The following is a 26,398-nucleotide window of genomic DNA, read 5'->3' on the forward strand; positions in this document are numbered from 1 at the left end:
CTCTCTCTGATACTCTCTCTCTCTGTTCCTCTCTCTCTCTCCGATACTCTCTCTCTCTCCGTTCCTCTCTCTCTGATACTCTCTCTCTCTGTTCCTCTCTCTCTATCTCTCTCTGATACTCTCTCCTCTGTTCCCCTCTCTCTCTCTCTATCTCTCTGATACTCTCTCTCTCTATTGCTTCAACACACTTTTTCAATGTTCATCTTCCTCTCTCTCTCTCTCTTCTGACTTTCACCCTCTCTCTTCTCTTCCTTTTCCTCTCTCTTCCTCCTCCCCCTTTTACCCCCCCCCCCCTCTCTTTTTGTCCTCTCTCCCTCTCTCGGTGTTTCTCTTCATTTCCCTTTTTCTCCCTCTCATGCTCTGTACCTCTCTTTCTTTCTCTCTCTTATTTGCCTCACCACGTCTATCACTCTCTCTGTTTCTCTCTCCTTCTCACTCTTGCTCTCCTCTCCTCTTCTCGGAATGGTGAGGCTGACTCTGGGTGCTCTGGCAGTGTTTGTAGCTATGTGTGGAGTGTCCAGCTTTGTGTTGATGGGGGTGGCTATAGGGACAGACTACTGGTACCTCATAGATGTCTCTCAGAGGGAAAACAACTCCAACCTCTCTCTCAGCTCACACTCAGGACTATGGAAAACCTGTAACTGTAAGTCACCATGTTTGATTTACCTTTATTTCAGCAGGGAGTAACCTTGTTTCAACACCATTCATTATGCTGTACTTCAACCCTGGTCATGTGCAGGTATTTTGTTCTGGCATGTTTTATTTATTTATTTAACCTTTATTTTAGCAGGGAGTCAGATATTGGTCCTCTGTGGCTTAGTGTGACCCTGTGTATCTCAGTTGGTAGATCATGGTACTACCTGGGTCCTGGGTTAAAACATGTATAGTGTGACCCTCTGTATCTCAGTTGGTAGATCATGGTACTACCTGGGTCCTGGGTTAAAACATGTATAGTGTGACCCTCTCTATCTCAGTTGGTAGATCATGGTACTACCTGGGTCCTGGGTTAAAACATGTATAGTGTGACCCTCTGTAGCTCAGTTGGTAGATCATGGTACTACCTGGGTCCTGGGTTAAAACATGTATAGTGTGACCCTCTGTAGCTCAGTTGGTAGATCATGGTACTACCAGGGTCCTGGGTTAAAACATGTATAGTGTGACCCTCTGTAGCTCAGTTGGTAGATCATGGTACTACCTGGGTCCTGGGTGTAAGCTGCTTTGGATAAGATCCAGCTAAAGTGTCAGCTAAATGGCAGATATTCTATTATCAGATATTCTATTATCAGATATTCTATTGAGACCCAGGTCTCTTTTACAAATAAAACCCTTTACTCTGCTGTTCTGTTCTTCAGTCCTGGTCCTGTGCAGGTGTTTTGTTCCAGCCCAGCACTAAACACAGCTGATTAAACGTATTAACTTATCATAACGACCTTGATTACTTGGAACAGGTGTATTAGTACTGGGCTGGAACAACAACGGGCACACCCTGACAGTCCCCAGGACCACGGTTGAGGAACGCTGCTTTACCGCAGCGTGGGTTTAGGAGCCAGTGTGTTTGACGGCAGGTCTGTTTTCTGCTGTAGCCAATCTCTTTGTTGTAACAATGTCATAACAGACATGACACTGACAAATTAGGCTAAAGTAGAAAGTGACTACAGTGGAAAACCCAGGCTGGGATTGCTGTGGTGTTTAGAAACAGACTGACATCCAGGATAGGACTGCTGTGGTGTTTAGAAACAGACTGACATCCAGGCTAGGACTGCTGTGGTGTTTAGAAACAGACTGATATCCAGGCTATACTACTGTGGTGTTTAGAAACAGACTGACATCCAGTCTAGGACTGCTGTGGTGTTTAGAAACAGACTGACATCAGGCTATATTACTGTGGTGTTTAGAAACAGACTGACATCCAGGCTAGGACTGCTGTGGTGTTTAGAAACAGACTGACATCAGGCTATATTACTGTGGTGTTTAGAAACAGACTGACATCCAGGCTAGGACTGCTGTGGTGTTTAGAAACAGACTGACATCCAGGCTAGGACTGCTGTGGTGTTTAGAAACAGACTGACATCAGGCTATATTACTGTGGTGTTTAGAAACAGACTGACATCCAGGCTAGGACTGCTGTGGTGTTTAGAAACACACTGACATCCAGGCTAGGACTGCTGTGGTGTTTAGAAACAGACTGACATCAGGCTACATTACTGTGGTGTTTAGAAACAGACTGACATCCAGGCTAGGACTGCTGTGGTGTTTAGAAACATACTGACATCCAGGCTAGGACTGCTGTGGTGTTTAGAAACAGACTGACATCCAGGCTAGGACTGCTGTGGTGTTTAGAAACAGACTGACATCCAGGCTAGGACTGCTGTGGTGTTTAGAAACAGACTGACATCCAGGCTAGGACTGGGGAGGAAATATGAGAAGATAGGGGTGAAAATATATGTGAGAGATGAGGGGGTAGGAGATGAGGGGGTAGGGGGTGAGGGAGGAGGAGATGAGGGGGAGTAGATGAGGGGGTAGGAGATGAGGGAGGAGGAGATGAGGGAGGAGGTGATTAGGGGGTAGGAGCTGAGGGAGGAGGAGATGAGGGGGAGGAGATGAGGGAGGACGAGATGAGGGGGAGGAAAGGTGTGATAAGAGGATTGAGAGGGGAGGAAATATGTGATTGGAGAGTTGAGGAAGAAGAGATGAGGGGGAGGAGATGGGAGAGTTGAGGGGGAGGAGATGAGGGGGGAGGAGATGGGAGAGTTGACGGGGAGGATATGAGGGGGGAGGAGATGGGAGAGTTGAGGGGGAGGCTTTGAGGGGGGAGGAGATGGGAGAGCTGAGGGGGAGGTGTTGAGGGGGGAGGAGATGGGAGAGTTGAGGGGGAGGAGATGAGGGGGGAGGAGATGGGAGAGTTGACGGGGAGGATATGAGGGGGGAGGAGATGGGAGAGTTGAGGGGGAGGCTTTGAGTGGGGAGGAGATGGGAGAGCTGAGGGGGAGGTGTTGAGGGGGGAAGAGATGGGAGAGTTGAGGGGGAGGAGATGAGGGGGGAGGCGATGGGAGAGCTGAGGGGGAGGAGATGAGGGGGGAGGGGATGGGAGAGTTGAGGGGATGAGGGGGAGGAGATGGGAGAGTTGAGGGGGAGGTGATGAGGGGGGAGGAGATGGGAGAGTTGAGGGGGAGGAGATGAGGGGGGAGGAGATGGGAGAGTTGAGGGAGAAGAGATGAGGGGGGAGGAGATGGGAGAGTTGAGGGGGAGGAGATGAGGGGGGAGGTGATGGGGAGAGAAGATGTGATTGGTTGATCCATGTGTTCTGTCTTCTCTCCCAGCCCAGAAGCTCTGTCAGCCATTCGTCAACCCATTTGAAGGCGGACAAAACCTCACAGATTCTTACAGACAACTTTTAAGTAAGAACAATTACAGTAACTAAAAGACTTATCATCATCTTCTTCATCATCTTCTTCATCATTACCATTGTCATCAAAAATGATTAGCACATTTTAATGTTTATATGGTACAGTGCATTTGGAAAGCCTTATTCTAAAATGGATTAAATAAAAAATGTTCCTCATCAATCTACACACAATACCCCATAATGACAAAGTGAAAACAGGTTTTTAGAATTTTTTGCAAATGTATTAAAAATAAAAACAGAAATACCTTATTTACATAAGTATTCAGACCGTTTGCTACGAGACTCGAATTTGAGCTTCGGTGCATCGTGTTTCCATTGATCATCCTTGAGATGTTTCTACGACTTGATTGGAGTCCACCTGTGGTAAATTCAATTGATTGGACAGGATTTGGAAAGGCACACACCTGTCTATATAAGGTCCCACAGTTGACAGTGCATGTCAGAGCAAAAACCAAGCCATGAGGTTGAAGGAATTGTCCGTAGAGCTCCGAGACAGGATTGTGTCGAGGCACAGATCTGGGGAAGGGTACCAAAAAATGTCTGCATCATTGAAGGTCCCCAAGAACACAGTGGCCTCCATCATTCTTAAATGGAAGAAGTTTGGAACCACCAAGACTCTTCCTAGAGCTGGCTGCCCGGCCAAACTGAGCAATTGGGGGAGAAGGGCCTTGGTCAGGGAGGTGACCAAGAACCCGATGGTCACTCTGACAGAGCTCCAGAGTTCCGCTGTGGAGATGGGAGAACCTTCCAGAAGGACAACCAGACGGAAGCCACTCCTCAGTAAAAGGCACATGACAGCCTGCATGGAGTTTGCCAAAAGGCACCTAAAGGACTCTCAGTCCATGAGAAACAAGATTCTCTGGTCTGATGAAACCAAGATTGAGCTCTTTGGCCTGAATGCCAAGCGTCACGTCTAGAGGAAACCAGGCTCTGCTCATCACCTGACCAATACCATCCCTACGGTGAAGCATGGTGGTGGCAACATCATGCTGTGGGGATGTTTTTCAGCGGCAGGGACTGGGAGACTAGTCAGGATTGAGGGAAAGATGAACGGAGCAAAGTACAGCGAGATCCTTGATGAAAACCTGCTCCAGAGCGCTCAGGACCTCAGACTGGTGAGAAGGTTCACCTTCCAACAGGACAACGACCCTAAGCACACAGCCAAGACAACACAGGAGTGGCTTCGGGACAAGTCTCTGAATGTCCTTGAGTGGACCAGCCAGAGTCCGGACTTGAACCCGATCTAATATCTCTGGAGAGACCTGAAAGTAGCTGTGCAGCGACGCTCCCCATCCAACCTGACAGAGCTTGAGAGGATCTGCAGAGAAGAATGGGAGAAACTCCCCAAATACAGGTGTGCCAAGCTTGTAGCGTCATACCCAAGAAGACTTGAGGCTGGAATCACTGCCAAAGGTGCTTCAACAAAGTACTGAGTAAAGGTTCTGAATACTTATGTAAATATGATATTTCAGTATTTTTTATTTATAAAAAATTGCTAACATTTCTAAAAACCAGTTTTTTTTTGTATATAGCAGCTTAAATGTATATTATATTGCTCATTATTTTTCAGTGCTTCTGCATAGCAGGAGGGGTTGTTGGAGGTATTGACTGTTCTTTAGCATCATGAATCAGGCTCCTGCAGAGGTGTGCTTGGTATAGGCTGCTATTGATTAAAAAACAAACATTTTAGTCCTTTAGCAGACGCTCTTATCCAGAGCAACTTACTGTTAGTGCATTCATCGTAAGATAGCTAGGTGAGACAACCACATACAGTGCCTTCAGAAAGTATTCTCACCCCTTGACTTTTCCCACATTTTGTTGTGTTACAGCCTGAATTTAAAATTGATTAAATTGAGATGTTTTGTCACTGGCCTACACACAATACCCCATAATGTCAAGGTGGAATGTAATAAGTTCCATGGACTCACTCTGTGTGCAATAATAGTGTTTAACATGATTTTTTAATGACCACCTCATCTCTGTACCCCACACAAAAAGCAGACATTGAATATCCCTTGTGACCATGGTGAAGTTTTAATTACACTTTGGAAGGTGTATCAATACACCCAGTCACTACAACTCAGTTCCCGGAAAGGAAGGAAACCGCTCAGGGATTTCAACATGAGGCCAATGGTGACTTTAAAACAGTTACAGAGTTTAATGGCTGTGATAGGAGAAAACTGAGGATGGATCAACAACATTGTAGTTACTCCACAATACTAACGTAACTGAAAGAGTGAAATGAAGGAAGCCTGTACAGAATACAAATATTCCAAACCATACAGTTGAAGTCGGAAGTTTACATACACTTAGGTTGGAGTCGTTTTTCAACCACTCCACACATTTCTTGTTAACAAACTATAGTTTTGGCAAGTCAGTTAGGACATGTGACACTCTGGCTCCATGGACTTTGATTATTGAGCCAGGGTTGTTCATTTTCATTGTTTGGGTGTATTTCTATGTTGGGGATTCTAGTTGTTCATTTCTATGTTGGGTGATTGTTCTTGATTAGTCATATGACTCCCAATCGGAGGTAACGAGTGTCAGCTGTCGGCTCGTTATTTCTGATTGGGAGCCATATTTAAACTGTGTGGTTTCTCCTTGGTTTGTGGGTTTTTGTTCCATGTTTCTGTCAGTGTTACAGAGGACTTCACTATCGTCATTTGTTGTTTTTCGTGGTTGCTTTATTAAATAAAAGTCATCATGTTCACTCCACGCGCTGCGTATTGGTCCGCTTCTTCAGACGATCGTGACAGAAAAACCCACCATCAAAGGACCAAGCAGCGTGTCAAGCGGCAACAGGACCCAGCTCCAAAGGCTTCCTGGACATGGGAGGAGATTTTGGACGGAAAGGGGTCCTGGACTTGGGAGGAGATCCTGGATGGGATGGATCGCCGTCCATGGAGCGAAACGGTGGAGAGACGACGGCGAGAGGAGCAACGGCGTCAGCAGGGCCATCATCGTTGGAAGGACGAGAGGCAACCCCAAAAAGTTTTTGGGGGGGGGCACATGGCTTGGACGACGGGGCTAACGGAGGCAGAGAAGGGGCGAATTCAAGAGGCAACCAGGTTACGGGGGTCACTGGCCAAAGTAGGGAAAGGAGATGTAGAGGCACGGCATGAGAGACTGAGGTGTGTATCCAGTCCGGTCCGGCCCGTTCCAGTTCCCGGGGTAGAGCCAGTGGTGTGTGCCTCCAGTACGGTCCGGCCTGTTACGACCCCTCGCACCAAGGATACGGTGCGCTTCGCCAGCCCGGCCCGGCCTGTTCCGGCCACTCGCACCAGGGATACGGTGCGCTTCGCCAGCCCAGCCCGGCCTGTTCCGGCCACTCGCACCAGGGATACGGTGCGCTTCGCCAGCCCAGCCCGGCCTGTTCCGGCCACTCGCACCAGGGATACGGTGCGCTTCGCCAGCCCAGCCCGGCCTGTTCCGGCCACTCGCACCAGGGATACGGTGCGCGTCGCCAGCCCTTTCCCACCAGTGCCTACACCACGCCCCAAGCCTCCTGTGTGTCTCCCGAGTCCTGTGCGTCCTGTTGCTGCTCTCCGCACTAGGCTTAATGTGAGTCCCCAGGGTCCAGCATGCCCTGTTCCGGCTCTCCGCACTAGCCCTTATGTGCGTTCCCAGGGTCCAGCATGCCCTGTTGCTTCTCCCCGCACTAGCCCTGAGATGCGTGTCCTCAGCCCGGTACCTCCAGTTCCGGCACCACGCATCAGGCCTACGGTGCGTCCCCAGGGCCAAGCATGCCCTGTTGCTGCTTCCCGCACTAGCCCTGAGATGCGTGTCCTCAGCCCGGTACCTCCAGTTCCGGCACCACGCATCAGGCCTACGGTGCGTCCCCAGGGTCCAGCATGCCCTGTTGCTTCTCCCCGCACTAGCCCTGAGATGCGTGTCCTCAGCCCGGTACCTCCTGTTCCGGCACCACGCACCAGGCCTACGATGCGCCTCAGACGGCCAGAGTCTGCCGTCTGCCCAACGGGGCCTGAACTGTCCGTCTGCCCAACGGGGCCTGAACTGTCCGTCTGCCAAGCGCCGCAGGAACTGCCCGTCTGTACTGAGCCTGCAAAGCCGCCCGTCTGCCATGAGCCTTCAGAGCTCTCCGCCAGACAGGAGCAGCCAGAGCCTTCCGCCAGACAGGATCAGCCAGAGCCTTCCGCCAGACAGGAGCAGCCAGAGCCTTCCGCCAGACAGGATCAGCCAGAGCCTTCCGCCAGACAGGATCAGCCAGAGCCTTCCGCCAGACAGGATCAGCCAGAGCCTTCCGCCAGACAGGATCAGCCAGAGCCTTCCGCCAGACAGGATCAGCCAGAGCCTTCCGCCAGCCAGGATCCGCCAGAGCCGTCCAGCCAGGATCCGCCAGAGCCGTCCAGCCAGGATCCGCCAGAGCCAGCCAGCCAGGATCCGCCATTCAGTCCGGTGCTGCCCCTTAGTCAGGTACTGTCCCTTAGTCCGGTGCTGCCCCTTAGTCCGGTGCTGCCCCTTAGTCCGGTGCCGCCCCTTAATCCAGTGGGGTTTAATTGGGGGGTGGTCAGGTGGAGGGGGCTACGTAAGCGGATAGTGACTAAGGTGGGGTGGGGACCACGACCTGGGCCAGAGCCGCCACCATGGACAGACGCCCACCCAGACCCTCCCCTAGACTGTATGCTGGTGCGCCCGGAGTGCGCACCTTTAGGGGGGGGTACTGTGACACTCTGGCTCCATGGACTTTGATTATTGAGCCAGGGTTGTTCATTTTCATTGTTTGGGTGCATTTCTATGTTGGGTGTTTGTTCTTGATTAGTCATATGACTCCCAATCGGAGGTAACGAGTGTCAGCTGTCGGCTCGTTATCTCTGATTGGGAGCCATATTTAAACTGTGTGGTTTCTCCTTGGTTTGTGGGTTTTTGTTCCATGTTTCTGTCAGTGTTACAGAGGACTTCACTATCGTCATTTGTTGTTTTTCGTGGTTGCTTTATTAAATAAAGTCATCATGTTCACTCCACGCGCTGCGTATTGGTCCGCTTCTTCAGACGATCGTGACAGGACATCTACTTTGTGCATGACACAAGTAATTTTTCCAACAATTGTTTACAGACAGATTATTTCACTTATAATTCACTGTATCACAATTCCAGTGGGTCAGAAGTTTACATACACTAAGTTGACTGTGCCTTTAAACAGCTTGGAGAATTCCAGAAAACAATGTCATGGCTTCTGATAGGCTAATTGACATCATTTGAGTCAATTGGAGGTGTACCTGTGGATGTATTTCAAGGCCTACCTTCAAACTCAGTGCCTCTTTGCTTGACATCAGCCAAGACCTCAGAAAAAAGTCTGGTTCATCCTTGGGAGCAATTTCCAAATGCCTGAAGGTACCACGTTCATCTGTACAAACAATAGTACGCAAGTATAAACACCATGGGACCATGCAGCCGTCATACCGCTCAGGAAGGAGACGCGTTCTGTCTCCTAGAGATGAACGTACTTTGGTGCGAAAAGTGCAAATCAATCCCAGAACAACAGCAAAGGACCTTGTGAAGATGCTGGAGGAAACAGGTACAAAAGTATCTATATCCACAGTAAAAGGTGTCCTATATCGACATAACCTGAAAGGCCGCTCAGCAAGGAAGAAGCCACTGCTCCAAAACCGCCATAAAAAAGCCAGACTACGGTTTGCAACTGCACATGGGGACAAAGATTGTACTTTTTGGAGAAATATCCTCTGGTCTGATTAAACAAAAATAGAACTGTTTGGCCATAATGACCATCGTTATGTTTGGAGGAAAAAGAGGGTGGCTTGCAAGCCGAAGAACACCATCCCAACCGTAAAGCACTGGGTTGGCAGCATCATGCTGTGGGGGTGCTTTGCTGGAGGAGGTACTGGTGCACTTCACAAAATAGATGGCATCATGAGGAAGGAAAATTATGTGGATATAATGAAGCAACATTTCAAGACATCAGTCAGGAAGTTAAAGTTTGTTCGCAAATTGGTCTTCCAAATGGACAATGACCCCAAGCATACTTCCAAAGTTGTGGCAAAATGGCTTAAGGACAACAAAGTCAAGGTATTGGAGTGGCCATCACAAAGCCCTGACCTCAATCCTATAGAAAATTTGTGGGCAGAACTGAAAAAGCGTGTGCGAGCAAGGAGGCCTACAAACATGACTCAGACCCAATTTATTGTGGGAAGCTTGTGGAAGGCTACCCGAAACGTTTGACCCAAGTTAAACAATTTAAAGGCAATGCTACCAAATACTAATTGAGTGTATGTAAACTTCTGACCCACTGGGAATGTGATGAAAGAAATAAAAGCTGAAATAAATCATTCTCTACTATTATTCTGACATTTCACATTCTTAAAATAAAGTGGTGATCCTAACTGACCTAAGACAGGGAATATTTACTAGGATTAAATGTCAGGAATTGTGAAAAACTGAGTTTAAATGTATTTGGCTAAGGTGTATGTAAACTTCCGACTTCAACTGTACATCCTGTTTGCTACAAGGCGCTAAAGTAATACTGCAAAAAATGTGTCAAAGCAATTCACTTTTGGTCCTAAATACAAAGTGTTATTTGGGACAAATACAATAAAACACATTACTGACCACTCTCCATATTTTCAAGCATAGTGGTGGCTGCATCATGTTATGGGTATGCTTGTAATCATTAAGCACAGGGGAGTTTTTCAGGGTAAAAAAAGAAACGGAATGGAGCTAAGCACAGGCAAAACACTAGAGGAAAACCTGGTTCAGTCTGCTTTCCACCAGACACTGTGAGAGGAACTGACCTTTCAGCACGAAAATACCCTAAAACACAAGGCCAAATCTACACTGGAGTTGCTTACAAAGAAGAAAGCGAATGTTCCTGAGTGGCCGAGTTACAGTTTTGACTTAAATCTACTTGAAAAGCTATGGCAAGGCCTGAAAATGGTTGTCTAGCAATGATCAACAATCAATTTGACAGAGCTTGAAGAATTTTGAAAAGAATAATGGGAAAATGTTGCACAATCCAGGTGTGGAAAGCTCTTAGAGACATACCCAGAAAGACTCACATCTGTAATCGCTGCCAAAGGTGCTTCTACAAAGTATTGACTCAAGGGTGTGAATACTTATGTAAATGAGATATTTCTGTATTTCATTTTCAATGCATTTGCAAATACTTTTAAAAACATGTTCTGACTTTTTCATTATGGAGTATTATGTGTAGATGGGTGAGAAAATATATATATTTAATCCAAAATCAGCGCTAGTAAGGGGGAAAAAATCAAGTGCGAGTGTTAGATAATCTCAAACTGAACACTTGGCCCCTAAACCCTTTATTGAGTGGCCACTTGTTGTTGTGTTCGATAGTGATCACTTGAGTCTGCACTTGTGACCTGTATGCTCTCGTTGGCTGGCCCTCACTACATATTCGTCGCCAAACCCACTGGCTCCAGGTCATCTATAAATCACTTCTAGGCAAATCCCAGCCTTATCTTAGCTCATTTGTCACCGTAGCAACACCCACCTGTAGTATACGTTCCAGCAGGTACATCTCACTGGTCATCCCCAAAGCCAACACCTCCTTTGGCTGCCATTCCTTCCAGTTCTCTGCTGCAAATGACTGGAACGAACTGCAAAAATCTCTGAAGCTGGAGACACTTATCTCCCTCACTATCTTTAAGCATCAGTTGTCAGAGCAGCTTACCGATCACTGCACCTGTACAAATCCATTCTTGTAGCATGACTAACTTGCTATGAAACATGGATACCTGGAACATGCAGCAGACACAGACGCATACTCCAATAGAGAGTGAGAAAGTTGTAAAAACTAAACGACATATCTCTACTCCTGCACAAAATATGTGCAAGTATATTGGTCGCCAGTGATTTCATCAGCTGGTTTAGCTTGTTGTAGCCTGCCTGCTGTTAGCTAGCTTCACTGATAAACACAGGGATGTAATGTTAGCTAGCTAGCTAAGGATGTTGGGCACTGCACTGATAAACAGCATGTCGCTTGTTACTTATTTAGGATAGTTTGACAGCTTGCTGTTGTAGACATGTTCCCAGCGGTCAGTCCGTACTTCAGCTTGTTTCCAAAGCACTAATCGCTACGTTGTAACGTTGGATCAGCTAAACTCTCAGCTGATCAGCAGACTGGATACTGTACTGACTCGGGGCAGAGCAGGCTGTTTGCTGCTTCATTGTGATAAAATAATGTTACTACAGTAGCTAGCTAACTAGCTAGCTTGCTTATGGAAGGAGCATTTCATTTAGTGTTGCAGTAGCTGGTTGGTTAGCTTCTCTTTCATTTCATATGAAGTGACTGGCTGAGGCTTAGCTAGCAAGTTAATAATGGACAGTTTTTGTGTACATGATCAAACTTCAGAAATACACGAAACTCCTTACCAAGATGTAAAATCAAGCGACTAAGACATCCTCGAAATTAAACTTCAAAAGTATGTGGACACCCCTTCAAATTAGTGGATTCGGCTATTTCAGCCACACCTGTTGTTGACAGGTGTATAAAATCGAGCACACCGCCATGCAATCTCCACAGACAAACATTGGCAGTAGAATGGCCTTAATGAAGAGCTCAGTAACTTTCAACATGGTACCGTCATAGGATGCCACCTTTCCAACAAGTCAGTTGGTCAAATGTCTGCCCTGCTAGAGCTGCCTCGGTCAACTGTAAGTGCTGTTATTGTGAAGTGGAAACGTCTAGAAGCAACAACAGCTCAGCCGCGAAGTGGTAGGCCACACAAACTCATAGAACGGGCCGCAAAGGTCGTCTGTCTTCAGTTGCAACACTCACTACCGAGTTCCAAAGCAACGTCAGCACTAGAACTGTTCGTCGGGAGCTTCATGAAATGGGTTTCCATGGCCGAGCAGCCGCACACATGCCTAAGATCACCATGCGCAATGCCAAGCGTTGGCTGCAGTGGTGTAAAGCTTGCCGCCGTTGGACTCTGGAGCAGTGGAAACGCGTTCTCTGGTGTGATGAATCACGCTTCACCATATTGCAGTCTGACGGACGAATCTGGGTTTGGCGGATGCCAGGTGAACGCTACCTGCCAGAATGCATAGTGCCAACTGTAAAGTTTGGTGGAGTAGGAATAATTGTCTGGGGCTGTTTTTCATGGTTCGGGCTAGGCCCCTTAGTTCCAGTGAAGGGAAATCGTAACGCTACAGCATACAATGACATTCTAGACAGTTCTGTGCTTCCAACTTTGTGGCAACAGTTTGGGGAAGGCCCTTTTCTGTTTCAGTATGACAATGCCCCCGTGCACAAAGAGAGGTCCATACAGAAATGGTTTGTCGAGATCGGTGTGGAAGAATTTGACTGACTTGCACAGTGCCCTGACCTCAACCCCATCATACACCTTGGGGATGAATTGGAATGGCGACTGCGAGCTATGCCTAATCGCCCAACAACAGTTTCTGACCTCACTAATGCGCTTGTGGCTGAATGGAAGCAAGTCCCTGCAGCAATGTTCCAACATCTAGTGGAAAGCCTTCCCAGAAGAGTGGAGGTTGTTATAGCAGCAAAGGGGGGACCAACTCCATATTAATGCCCATGATTTTGGAATGAGACGTTCGACAAGCAGCTGTCCACATACTCTTGGTCATGTAGTCCATCTTGATTTATTATGACTATCTTTGAGGGTGGCGTAGTAGTGACTGTCGTTGCTACGTAACATGATAAGATTCATGGGAAGAAGTTCTGCCAATTGGATGCCCACTCAATAAAGAGACTTCCGAACGGCGCAGTGGAGCACTCAATGACTCGACAACTAGCATTTGAGATTGACTCGATTGACTCGTGAGTTCAATATACTGGCTTAACAAAACACCACTCTGTAGAGTCCAATATACTGGCTTAACAAAACTGTCTTAAAAAATATTGATGAAGGAAACTCTCTCTCGCACATGTTTACACCAATCCAACGCTTTTTAACTTGAGTAGTACGTAAGAAGAATCAAATTAGCTACCTAGACAATTCTTTCCCCATTTTAGCTAGTCTTGGAAACCCAGACCCTAGGCAACAGCAGTTACTAGGGTCTGGGAGTAATGACGCACTCTCTTAGTAACTTCGAAAAGGGGAAAAAAATGGTTCCTCTTCAGTCTGACAACTCTCCCAACCAATCACGAGGCAGACATGCCAGAATGTCCCAATTCGAAACCAAACTTTGCAGTCCGGGGGATGTGGGCAAGTGGATAAGGCAGTGATGCAGGCAGTGACGTAGTTCCTCTAAGCCAAACTGACGTTGTAACCGTACAGACATGTAAGCCAGAACACTGGCATAATGTGGGAATCAACCTGTCTGTCTAGAGACTAACTGATAGCTAGTTCTGGCACATTGTGGGAGGCAACCCGTCTGTCTAAAGACTAACTGATAGCTAGTTCTGGCACATTGTGGGAAGCAACCCGTCTGTCTAGAGACTAACTGATAGCTAGTGATAGTGATGCATAAGCTAGGCTGCATTTATCCAGCAGCTTCAGTAGCTTGTCTTAGTAAGGCCTGTAGTAATAATGGTAACAATGGATTGGGTTTATAGAGTAAAGAGATGCCCACTGGGAAAAAAATAGTTTAATCAACCTTGTTTTCATGTCATTTCAACCCCACAAAAATCGATGTGATGACGTTGAATTAACGTGGAAAACTATTTGGATTTGCAAAAAGTAATCAACGCATTTCATATTTTTTAACTTAAATCCAATGACCTCGTGACATTTGTTGTTGATTTCACGTTGAATTCACGTTAGTTGACAACTCCACCAAAACTTGACGTTGAACTGACGTCTGTGCCCGGTGGGTGTCCACGTCACCTGAGTCATAGTTCCCCAAGGTTTCTTCCTTCTAGGGGTCTATGCCTGTCTGCTTAGTGTAAATGACTGTGACAAATGGTGTTGAGAAATAATATGTCCATCATTGATACAATAGACTAGAACAGGGGGTTTCAAACCTCTCCCCGGGGACCCCCAGTTATTCCATGTAGTATATCCCAGAGCATATCTGATTCAACTAATTCAACTAGAGAGATAGTCCATCACACCTGAATCAACTAGTTCAAATAAAGATAGTTCATCACACCTGATTCAACTAGTTCAACTAGAGAGATAGTCCATCACACCTGATTCACCTAGTTCAACTAGAGATAGTCCATCACACCTGATTCACCTAGTTCAACTAGAGAGATAGTCCATCACACCTGATTCAACTAGTTCAACTAGAGAGATAGTCCATCACACCTGATTCACCTAGTTCAACTAGAGAGATAGTCCATCACACCTGATTCACCTAGTTCAACTAGAGAGATAGTCCATCACACCTGATTCAACTAGTTCAACTAGAGAGATAGTCCATCACACCTGATTCACCTAGTTCAACTAGAAAGATAGTCCATCACACCTGATTCAACTAGTTCAACTAGAGAGACAGTCCATCACACCTGATTCAACTAGTTCAACTAGAGAGATAGTCCAGGGCTGCAACAAAATAGTGAAATGTCTGGTGGTCAACGAGAAGAGGTTTTTAACCACTGGACTAGAGTGCATGTTGTACATATTTAGCATTGTGAATTGTAATGAACATTACAGAGCTGAGTGCTGTGACCATGACTGATAAAGGATAATAACGTTGAGTTGAACTGAGATGACTTGTATCTCATTTACATTTGACATTTTAGTCATTTAGCAAACACTCTTATCAAGAGTGAATTACAGTTAGTGCATTCATTCAGCTACACTGTATAAAAAAAGATTATTCAACCTACAACTGTATTCAACCTACAACTGCAATACGATTTTGAGTTTGCTCAATATTTCGGCATATTTGCTGGCCCAACATAAATTATCAAGTTGAATTGTATGTTCACTTACTTTGAATTTAGGCTGAGCGAACATACAATTCGACCTGATAATTCATTCAACCATATTCGCATATTTCCCGGTGTGCCTTTCGAGTGAATTGTAGTTACCACCCATGACTGTATTTATTAGTGACAGAGAGAAAAAAAAGACGAAAAGTTAGTGACAGAGACATTATTCTTGTATTCAATGGCTTTCAGTCCTGTTGCCTTCACCAAGTGAGTGTCCAAGTGAATATCTTTAAAACTAGACTATGACAATACATTACATGTATAATAAGGCCTCTTTGAGTGCCTAGTTACACCCTAGCACAGTGGTCTGAAACACTTGGTTTTTAGGCCAAATCAAGCCTGCGAGTTACATTATGCTCGCTTGCAAAGTGATGTGTAATTCCTATTGGAATCCAGCCAGAGTGAGGATATTAGTGATGGGTCGTTTGCGAATGGCTCTTTTTGGTGAACATCGAGAACTGAATAGCATCTGTGAAAGAGACGTTTATTTGGCTCCCTGATTTGCATACTGTTACTACTGCTTGTTGAGATCCGGAAAACAATTATGTGCAGATACGTTTCTCTGAACATTCTCTCTAGACTGTGAATCCTCACTACAGGAACAATAGAATGTGCAGATAAGTTTGTCTGAACATTCTCTGAAGACGGTGAATCCTCACTACAGGAACAATAGAATGTTCAGATAAGTTTCTCTGAACATTCTCTGAAGAAAGTGAATCCTCACTACAGGAACAATAGAATGTGCAGATACGTTTCTCTGAACATTCTCTGTAGACGGTGAATCCTCACTACAGGAACAATAGAATATGAGGAGACACACATTTTTACATTCATTCATTGTTTTCTTTATTTCTTTTCCATCTATTATAATAATCTGGTAAAAATGTATTTGAACTCATATTGTCACGAGCTGATAATGGCAGGCGACTTTTTAGGCTTTACGGTGAGAGATTTAATTGTTTCATGGTTTTAGGTACATTTTTAAGTGCTACTCAATGAAGAGCCGTTAGGGAGCCACATGAACGTCTCTTTGAGCTGAACGGAGCCAAATGAACGTCTCTTTGAGCTGAACGGAGCCAAATGAACGGCTCTTTGAGCTGAACAGAGCCAAATGAACGGCTCTTTGAGCTGAACGGAGCCAAATGAACGGCTCTTTGAGCTGAACGGAGCCAAATGAACGGCTCTTTGAGCTGAATGGAGCCAAATGAACGGCTCTTTGAGATGAACGGAGCCAAATGAGCCCGCTCACTGAAAAGACTCAGAATGACTGCCGGGGTAGAGCAGATTTGATTATTGACTACCTAAATCATATAAACTGGAATCTCATTAACGGGTGCAATAAGTCGGGTTGGGTTAAATGCGGAAGACACGTTTCAGTTGAATGCATTTAGTTGTACAACTGACTAGGTATCCCCCTTTCCCTTTCCGTTCCCTAAGTCCAACTACTAACAGGTTGATTAATCAATTAGTTAAGTTGGCTTTTTTACAGTGTAGTTAAGACAACCACATATCACAGTCATAGTAAAAACTTTCCTCAATAAAGCAACTGTCACCAAGTCAGTGCTAGTAAAATAAGACAAGATACTGTCACCAAGTCAGTGCTAGTCAAATAAGACAAGTGACTGTCACCAAGTCAGTGCTAGTAAGATGAGACAAGTGACTGTCACCAAGTCAGTGCTAGTAAGATAAGACAAGTGACTGTCACCAAGTCAGTGCTAGTAAGATAAGACAAGTGACTGTCACCAAGTCAGTGCTAGTAAGATAAGACAAGATATTGTCACCAAGTCAGTGCTAGTCAAATAAGACAAGTGACTGTCACCAAGTCAGTGCTAGTAAGATAAGACAAGATACTGTCACCAAGTCAGTGCTAGTAAGATAAGACAAGATACTGTCACCAAGTCAGTGCTAGTAAGATAAGACAAGTGACTGTCACCAAGTCAGTGCTGGTAAGATGAGACAAGCAACTGTCACCAAGTCAGTGCTAGTAAGATAAGACAAGTGACTGTCACCAAGTCAGTACTAGTAAGATAAGACAAGCGACTGTCACCAAGTCAGTGCTAGTAAGATAAGACAAGTGACTGTCACCAAGTCAGTGCTAGTAAGATAAGAAAAGCAACTGTTACCAAGTCAGTGCTAGTAAGATAAGACAAGTGCTACTGTTAGTCAGGGTGAAAGTAGAATTTCTTGCACGTGAATGAAACATTTTGATGTGCCTAATTAGTAAAGATTTGTCTTTTCACTTTTAAAATGTATTACCTTTTAATATGTGGCATACCAGTGCACATAACCAGTCATAGGGTTTTCATCTGATTGTCAAACAAATCACTTTAAAGGTTCCACAGTCTACCTGCATACATTCATCCACTCTAAAAGAATCCCAGAATCCAACAGCACACCAGCCATTTGATGAATGAAAAAATACATCCGCTAGAAAAACACCAGAAAGTGGAATGACATTTGGCGATTGAGACACTTGTAACTTGCACTGTTTAGGTTGATGCACCCACTGCTGTCCATGCGCGTCTCATCGTAGAGACGAACCCACACCGCATTTTGGAACATATACCTTTTTCAAGTCTATTTGCTAATTTCTCATGGGGCTGACATGGGTAAAAGATAAATGACAGTGTAGAAGCCTACGGCTTCGTTGAAATCTTTGATCTAATTATTGTGATAGGCTAATCTTTTACCGGTACGGCGTACTGCCACTATACCGGCTTACTTTCACCAGTGGTGTTAGTGCAAGAAAGGCAAGGACAACTTCAGGATGTTAGTTTTCTCCACATTCTGTCCAGTGTTATAGTTGAATGAACATAACAGGGTGTGTAATGGAGCTCCAACCATGACTGATGAAAGCAAATTAAATGGAGTTGAACTAAGATGACTGTTCTCTGTTCCTTTCTTTTGAAGCAACACCAGCATGTGTGTCTCTGATATGAGGTGCTCTGAGCGTTCAGCTCCATTGACTAAAACCCCAGGTTAATCTACTTTAGGGGTTATCTGAAGGGGAGAGGAGGGTGAGCAGTTTTACTTTGAATCGTAAAGTAGTTTTATTCACTCCACTGTCCTCCAAGAGTTGCTGAATCTCCTCTTCACCACAGTTTGCTATCAATTCATTCACCTTGGTTGGAGAGTGAGGGACCGATGGGTGGTTGGAGAGTGAGGTAGTGATGGGTGGTTGGAGAGAGGTAGTGATGGGTGGTTGGAGAGTGAGGTAGTGATGGGTGTTTGGAGAGTGAGGTAGTGATGGGTGGTTTGAGAGTGAGGCGGTGTTAGTAGTGATGGGTGGTTGGAGAGTGAGGTAGTGATGGGTGGTTGGAGAGTGAGGTAGTGATGGGTGGTTGGAGAGTGAGGTAGTGATGGGTGGTTTGAGAGTGAGGCGGTGTTAGTAGTGTTGGGTGGTTGGAGAGTGAGGTAGCGTCAGTAGTGATGGGTGGTTGGAGAGTGAGGTAGCGTCAGTAGTGATGGGTGGTTGGAGAGTGAGATAGCGTCAGTAGTGATGGGTGGTTGGAGAGTGAGGTAGCGTCAGTAGTAATGGGTGGTTGGAGAGTGAGGTAGTGTCAGTAGTGATGGGTGGTTGGAGAGTGAGGTAGCGTCAGTAGTGATGGGTTGTTGGAGATCTGTGCAATAGTAAGTACATAAGGATTGTGGAGTCGGCGCACAATGGTTGTGTAAAAAATGTTGTGCAGACAAACTCTGTTGTATCACAACAATATCAGTTGTATGAAATCAAAAATCTTTTTTTTTTTGTCACGTTCGCCGAATACAACAGGTGTAGACCTTACAGTGTAATGCTTACTTACAAGCCCATTAACCAACAATGCAGTTTTAAAAATCACACATAAAAATACAATATAAAATAATACTAAATAATAGTAACAAATAATTAAAGAACAGCAGTAAAAATAACAATAGCAGTGGCTTGCTAAAGTATTCACCCCCCTTGGCATTTTTCATATTTTGTTGCCTTACAACCTGGAATTAAAATTGATTTTTTGGGGGTTTGTATCATTTGATTTACACAAAATACCTACCACTTTGAAGATGCAAAATATATTTTTTTGTGAAACAAACAAGAAATAAAACAAAAAAAACATAAAACTTGAGCGTGCATAACTATTCACTCCCCCAAAGTCAATACTTTGTAGAGCCACCTTTTGCAGCAATTACAGCTGCAAGTCTCTTGGGGTATGTCTCTATAAGCTTGGCACATCTAGCCACTCTGATTTTTGCCCATTCTTCAAGGCAAAACTGCTCCAGCTCCTTCAAGTTGGATGGGTTCCGCTGGTGTACAGAAATCTTTAAGTCATACCACAGATTCTCAATTGGATTGGTCTCTTTGTTGCCTCTCTGATTAATGCCCTCCTTGCCTGGTCCGTGAGTTTTGGTGGGCAGCCCTCTCTTGGCAGGTTTGTTGTGGTGCCATATTCCTTCAATTTTTTCATAATGGATTTAATGGTGCTCCGTGGGATGTTAAAAGTTTTTGATATTTTTTTATAACCCAACCCTGATCTGTACTACTCCACAACTTTGTCCCTGACCTGTTTGGAGAGCTCCTTGGTCTTCATGGTGCCGCTTGCTAGGTGGTGCACCTTGCATAGTGGTGTTGCAGAATCTGGGGCCTTTCAGAACAGGTGTCTATATACTGAGATCATGTGACAGATCATGTGACACTTAGATTGCACACAGGTGGACTTTATTTAACTAATTATGTGACTTCTGAAGGTAATTGGTTGCACCAGATCTTATTTAGGAGCTTCATAGCAAAGGGGGTGAATACATATGCAAGCACCACTTTTCAGTTATGTATTTTTTAGAATGTTTTGAAACAAGTTATTTTTTTCATTTCACTTCACTAATTTGGACTATTTTGTGTATGTCCATTACATGATATCCAAATAAAAATCCATTTAAATTACAGGTTGTAATGCAACAAAATAGGAAAAACGCCAAGGGGGATGAATACTTTTGCAAGGCACTGTACAGGGGGTACTGGTACCGAGTCAATGTGCGGGGACACCAGTTAGTCGAGGTAATTTAGGTAATATGTACATTTAGGTAGAGTTATTAAAGTGACTATGCATTGATAGTAAACAGAGAGTAGCAGCAGCGTAAAAGAGGGGTGATGTACTGGGCCGTATGCACTACCCTCTGTAGTGCCTTGCGGTCTGAGGCCAAGCATTTGCCATACCAGGCAGTGATGCAACCAGTAAGGATGCCCTCGATGGTGCAGCTGTAGAACCTTTTGAGGATCTGAGGATAACCGTTGTGCCACAACCGTTGTGCCAAATGTGTTGTACATCAGTTGTGCAACCTGAGTGTGTACGGGGCCCTCAGGTGCCAATTGCCTCAACTGTAGATATCACAGCTAACATCACAAACTGCAAAGATCTCTCAGGAGAGGGCAGGGCCTTAGACACACTCCCCATACAAGAAGATGATGAGGACCCTTTAAAAGGGAATAGGCTGACATTTTGTGATGCAGACAGTGGAGGTGGGCAAACCCATTACTCATAATGTACCAGAGAAAATGAACAGCTTGCCTCTCTAGGCAGTTTGTGAACTTAGCTGATATTTACAGCTGAGGCTGCCGGCGCCTTATACACACTCCTTATCTGCGTTCCAAATGGCACCCTAATCCCTATTTTAGTGCACTATTCTAACCAGGGACCATAGGGCTCTGCTAAAAAGTAGTGCGCTGTGTCAGTGAACAGTGTGCCATTTGGCATGCGAACTTCATACTGGAGGCTCCTTTGAAAGCAGTAGATACCGACTGAACCCCCAGTGACACTCCTTAATAATACGACTCCTCTTTCCTGAGCTCACATTATATGTTTCTATTGATTTAGTGATCCAAGGCTCCCTGTCTCTAACAGCCCAAAATCCTAACATCACTGAGCCTCTCTCATTAAACGTCCATCTTTCCTGTAGTTTTTTGTCTTGCCAATGTAGTGGTGCGCACACTAAAAGATGTGGCACAGATGGGGGGGGGTCACACACTACAGGATTCTTCACTTGGTCATGATGATTCTCCATAAAACAAGGATGTGATGATGTGATTACATTTAACGTAGCTACAATGAGCTGTGGTTTAAAGCAGCCACATCAATGTTTTCAGTCAGACATTCACGCTTGCCATACAGAGTTGAAATGTCTTGCCAACATTTTGGATTGAATAACATTGCAGAGCTGTAACACTTCAGAGCTATAGGGATTTCACACTTTGGCTTTGGTTAAAGGAAAGTACAAACGCATACAAGTAGTAGTCATCGCTCCTGCTCGCGAGTCTACACATTCTGGGTGATGCGAAACAACATCATCATCTCACTGGCTTCTTCTCTGGCCAGCTCTCGTAGGCTATTGCTGATCACTTTTCTCAAAACTTGTAGTTGCACATCTGACAGTACAAGCGCATAGCAGATTTTGTGTCGATAAAATCAAACATGTTTGAAAATATGGGGACTTCTGGGACTGCTCAAAGACGAGATACGTAGCCCTCAGATTGAGTCTCACATTACACGAGCGTCGGTGATGGCCGTGCGCCCCGAGTAAGAAACGACATGTGGATTTTGTCTCCGATCTCAAAAACTCAGATCTTAAAAACGTGTCTATCACAGCTAAATTGGGACCAAAATCGCATAGTGTACACCCGGTTTAACTTTTAAAGCATCTATGTAATAATAAACGCATAGCATATAGGTTTCATAATTCATAAAGGTCATGTTAACTGACTGATATCATCTCATAGAACAAAACATATAAGATTTCCTAAGCTTGTGTTAACCTCAGACCTTATTTTTTATTTTTGAGAAAAAAACTGTCTGGGACAGAGAAAGCGGGGCCAAAATCGTGTAGTGTACACACGGCTTAAGATAATAATAATAATAATAATAATATTAAGGTATGCTATACCAATCCCCCTGACTGAAACAAAAGCAGAGCCTAAACAGGTGGGAAAGCAGCAAACGGACGTGCATGGTGATGAGGGTGACATCTCACTGTAGGACATGCCCTCTCTAGCGCGTCATTGGTTGAAACCTTATTAAAATCAGGCCTAACAGGCCAATCAGAGCCCGTGGGTCTATATAGCATGCCGCACTGCTCTGGTTTCCTCATTTTAATAACTACCGCTTATGAGTCATGCAAAAGGGGCAATCTGGCGAGAAGACTCCCTTATCTCCTTCAGAGAACCCAAAGTTCTCTTTTAGTCGACTCGGTTTGACATCTCACTACGGGACACTTGCAAAATGCCCCGTTTCCTGAGAAGCCTGTTGTGGTTCATGGTAATGTACCTGATCCATCCTACTCAGCTCCAGCACCGAGGACTGTGTGCGCCAGAGAAGGCGCAGTGACATCCAGACGATATAATCTCACAAAGGTGTGAGGGGAAGCCCAACTAGCTGCCGCACAAATCTAGGAGACAGAGATCCCCCTGAACAGTGCCCATGATGTAGGAATTCCTCTAGTGGAATGTGCCCGGTCACCCAGGGGACAGTGCAATCCCCTACAACTGTACACCTTGGCAATACCCTCCACTACCCAGTGGGAGAGGCGTTGTTTGGACAAAACCCTACCCCGAGCAGGGTTGGCAAAGCAAACAAACAGTTGAAGTCGTCACTCCCCAGGTGGGGGGTTCCACCGCTACAGTAAATCTGCACCTGAGTTCAGTCTGCCTGGCACATGTGTTGCTAAGAGACAACAGATATTTGCTGCTCTATAGCAAGATGTCTTACGCCAGAGAATGAAGTTGACGGGAGCGTGTTCCTCCTTGGCGGTTGATATACGCCACTGTAGGCGTATTGTCCGACCTGAACAGGACATTTTGGCCCCGTAGGAACGGATGGAAGTGCCTGAGGGCTAGTAACACAGTGTAGAGCTCAAGAATGTTGATATGGGCTGTACTTAGAGAGTCTGTGTGCTGCCTGAGCCAGAGTGATGTGCTCTGCTGCCTGAGCCAGAGTGATGTGCTCTGCTGCCTGAGCCAGAGTGATGTGCTCTGCTGCCTGAACCAGAGTGATGTGCTCTGCTGCCTGAACCAGAGTGATGTGCTCTGCTGCCTGAGCCAGAGTGATGTGCTCTGCTGCCTGAGCCAGAGTGGTGTGCTATGCTGCCTGAGCCAGAGTGGTGTGCTATGCTGCCAGAGTGTCCACGCAGATCAACCAGTTGTCGATGTACGTCAAAACTCTTAAGCCTCTCTCCCGTAGGGGGGGCTAGGGTGGCTTTGGCACACTTCATGAATGTCCGTGGGGCCAGGGTCAGACCGGATGGTAAGGTGAGATATTCGTAGATAAACCTCGATGGGGAAATACGCATCCTTGAAGTCTACTGTGGTGAACCACTACTTCTGCCGAATCGAATCTAACTGAAGCCATGCGTTAGAATTCCAAATCTGTAACCTTCAGATGCTCGGGGACCAATAAGTAATGTCTGAAGAAGCCCTGGTGAGCTTCCTCCCTCAGCACAAAGCGTATGGCTCCCTTAGCCAACAGAGACGGTATCTCGTCTTCCTCTTGTGCAGTGGACTGCACTATTCCCATTGTGGTGGGAACCCTAGCAGGACCCAGGGGAGACTGCACATGCACGCCACTGCTCCCTGTGAGGGGCAAGTGAACCCACCTGCTCCCTGTGAGGGGCAAGTGAACCCACCTGCTCCCTGTGAGGGGCAAGTGAACCCACCTACTCCCTGTGAGGGGCAAGTGAACCCACCTGCTCCCTGTGAGGGGCAAGTGAATCCACCTGTTGCCTATGAGGGGCAAGTGAACCCACCTGTTGCCTGTGAGGGGCAAGTGAACCCACCAGTTTCCTGTGAGGGGCAAGTGAACTCACCTGTTGCCTGTGAGGGGCAAGTGAACCCACCAGTTGCCTGTGAGGGGCAAGTGAACCCACCTGTTCCCTGTGAGGGGCAAGTGAACCCACCTGCTCCCTGTGAGGGGCAAGTGAACCCACCTGCTCCCTGTGAGGGGCAAGTGAACCCACCTGTTCCCTGTGAGGGGCAAGTGAACCCACCTGCTCCCTGTGAGGGGCAAGTGAACCCACCTGCTCCCTGTGAGGGGCAAGTGAACCCACCTGCTTCCTGTGAGGGGCAAGTGAACCCACCTGTTCCCTGTGAGGGGCAAGTGAGCCCACCTGTTTCCTGTGAGGGGCAAGTGAACCCACCTGTTGCCTGTGAGGGGCAAGTGAACCCATCTGCTCCCTGTGAGGGGAAAGTGAACCCACCTGTTCCCTGTGAGGGGCAAGCGAACCAACCTGCTCTCTGTGAGTGGCAAGTGAACCCACCTGCTCCCTGTGAGGGGCAAGTGAACCCACCTGTTCCCTGTGAGGGGCAAGTGAACCCACCTGTTCCCTGTGAGGGGCAAGTGAACCGACCTGTTCCCTCTGAGGGGCAAGTGAACCCCACCTGTTGCCTGTGAGGCGCAAGTGAACCCACCTGCTCCCTGTGAGTGGCAAGTGAACCCACCTGTTGCCTGAGGGAAACAGGGGAGCTCTGTGGCTGATGCACCACTGGGGCAAACTGGGAGCCCAGCGCCTACATCTCCTTTTTCTTAGACTCCAACCTGGCCTGTATCTCTGATATGGTTGAACAGTCTGGTGGGATCGATCGGTCCGTTCAGGATCTTTTCCTCTCAGACACCCTTGCGTTATTCAGCCAGAGGGCTCTCAGTCGCCAAAACCCTCCCAGAAGCTTCAGCGGTACACTTGAGGGTCCAGGTGGTATGGTCGGCAAGGTGACTTACAGTTGACATACACCTTAGCCAAATACATTTAAACTCAGTTTTTCACAATTCCTGACATTTAATCCTAGTAGAAATTCCCTGTCTTAGGTCAGTTAGGATCACCACTTTATTTTAAGAATGTGAAATGTCAGAATAATAATAGAGAGAATGATTTATTTAAGCTTTTATTTATTTCATCACATTCCCAGTAGGTCAGAAGTTTACATACACTCAATTAGTATTTGGTAGCATTACCTTTAAATTGTTTAACTTAGCCTTCCACAAGCTTCCCACAATAAGTTGGATGAATTTTGGCCCATTCCTCCTGACAGAGCTGGTGTAACTGAGACAGGTTTGTAGGCCTCCTTGCTCGCACACACTTTTTCGGTTCTGCCCACAAATGTTCTATAGGATTGAGGTCAGGGCTTTGTGATGGCCACTCCAATACCTTGACTTTGTTGTCCTTAAGCCATTTTGCCACAACTTTGGAAGTATGCTTGGGGTCATTGTCCATTTGGAAGACCCATTTGCGACCAAGCTTTAACTTCCTGACTGATGTCTTGAGATGTTGCTTCAATATATCCACATAATTTTCCTTCCTCATGATGCCATTTATTTTGTGAAGTGCACAAGTCCCTCCTGCAGCTAAGCACCCCCACAGCATGATGCTGCCACCACAGTCCTTCACGGTTGGGATGGTGTTCTTCGGCTTGCAAGCGACCGCCTTTTTCCTCCAAACATAACGATGGTCATTATGGCCAAACAGTTCTATTTTTGTTTAATCAGACCAGAGGACATTTCTCCAAAAAGTACGATCTTTGTCCCCATGTGCAGTTGAAAACCGCAGTCTGGCTTTTTTATGGCGGTTTTGGAGCAGTGGCTTCTTCCTTGCTGAGCGGCCTTTCAGGTTATGTCGATATAGGACTCGTTTTAATGTGGATATAGATACTTTTGTACCTGTTTCCTCCAGCATCTTCACAAGGTCCTTTGCTGTTGTTCTGGGATTGATTTGCACTTTTCGCACCAAAGTACGTTCATCTCTAGGAGACAGAATGCGTCTCCTTCCTGAGCGGTATGACGGCTGCGTGGTCTCATGGTGTTTATACTTGCGTACTATTGTTTGTACAGATGAAAGTGGTACCTTCAGGCGTTTGGAAATTGCTCCCAAGGATGAACCAGACTTGTGGAGGTCTACAATTCTTTTTCTGAGGTCTTGGCTGATTTCTTTTGATTTTCCCATGATGTCAAGCAAAGAGGCACTGAGTTTGAAGGTAGGCCTTGAAATACATCCACAGGTACACCTCCAATTGACTCAAATGATGTCAATTAGCCTATCAGAAGCTTCAAAAGCCATGACATCATTTTCTGGAATTTTCCAAGCTGTTTAACGTCACAGTCAACTTAGTGTATGTAAACTTCTGACCCACTGGAATTGTG

The 26,398-nt window shown here is 45.9% G+C and overlaps 1 protein-coding gene across 1 annotated transcript in view; it reads left to right on the forward strand.

Moving 5' to 3' along the window:
• Positions 1 to 462: 462 nt before the first annotated feature.
• tmem114 (transmembrane protein 114) overlaps positions 463 to 26,398 on the forward strand; it is a gene marked incomplete at both ends in the record, with an annotated part of 55,286 nt that continues 29,350 nt past the window's right edge. Inside the window, 2 exons of the mRNA XM_084200142.1 lie at positions 463 to 643; positions 3,321 to 3,398. Coding sequence (XP_084056268.1) covers positions 463 to 643; positions 3,321 to 3,398 — 259 coding nt within the window. The remainder of the gene's footprint in view (positions 644 to 3,320; positions 3,399 to 26,398) is intronic.

Source organism: Coregonus lavaretus (genome assembly GCF_964263955.1).
Source record: "Coregonus lavaretus genome assembly, contig: HAP1_SCAFFOLD_291, whole genome shotgun sequence".
NCBI lineage: Eukaryota > Metazoa > Chordata > Actinopteri > Salmoniformes > Salmonidae > Coregonus > Coregonus lavaretus.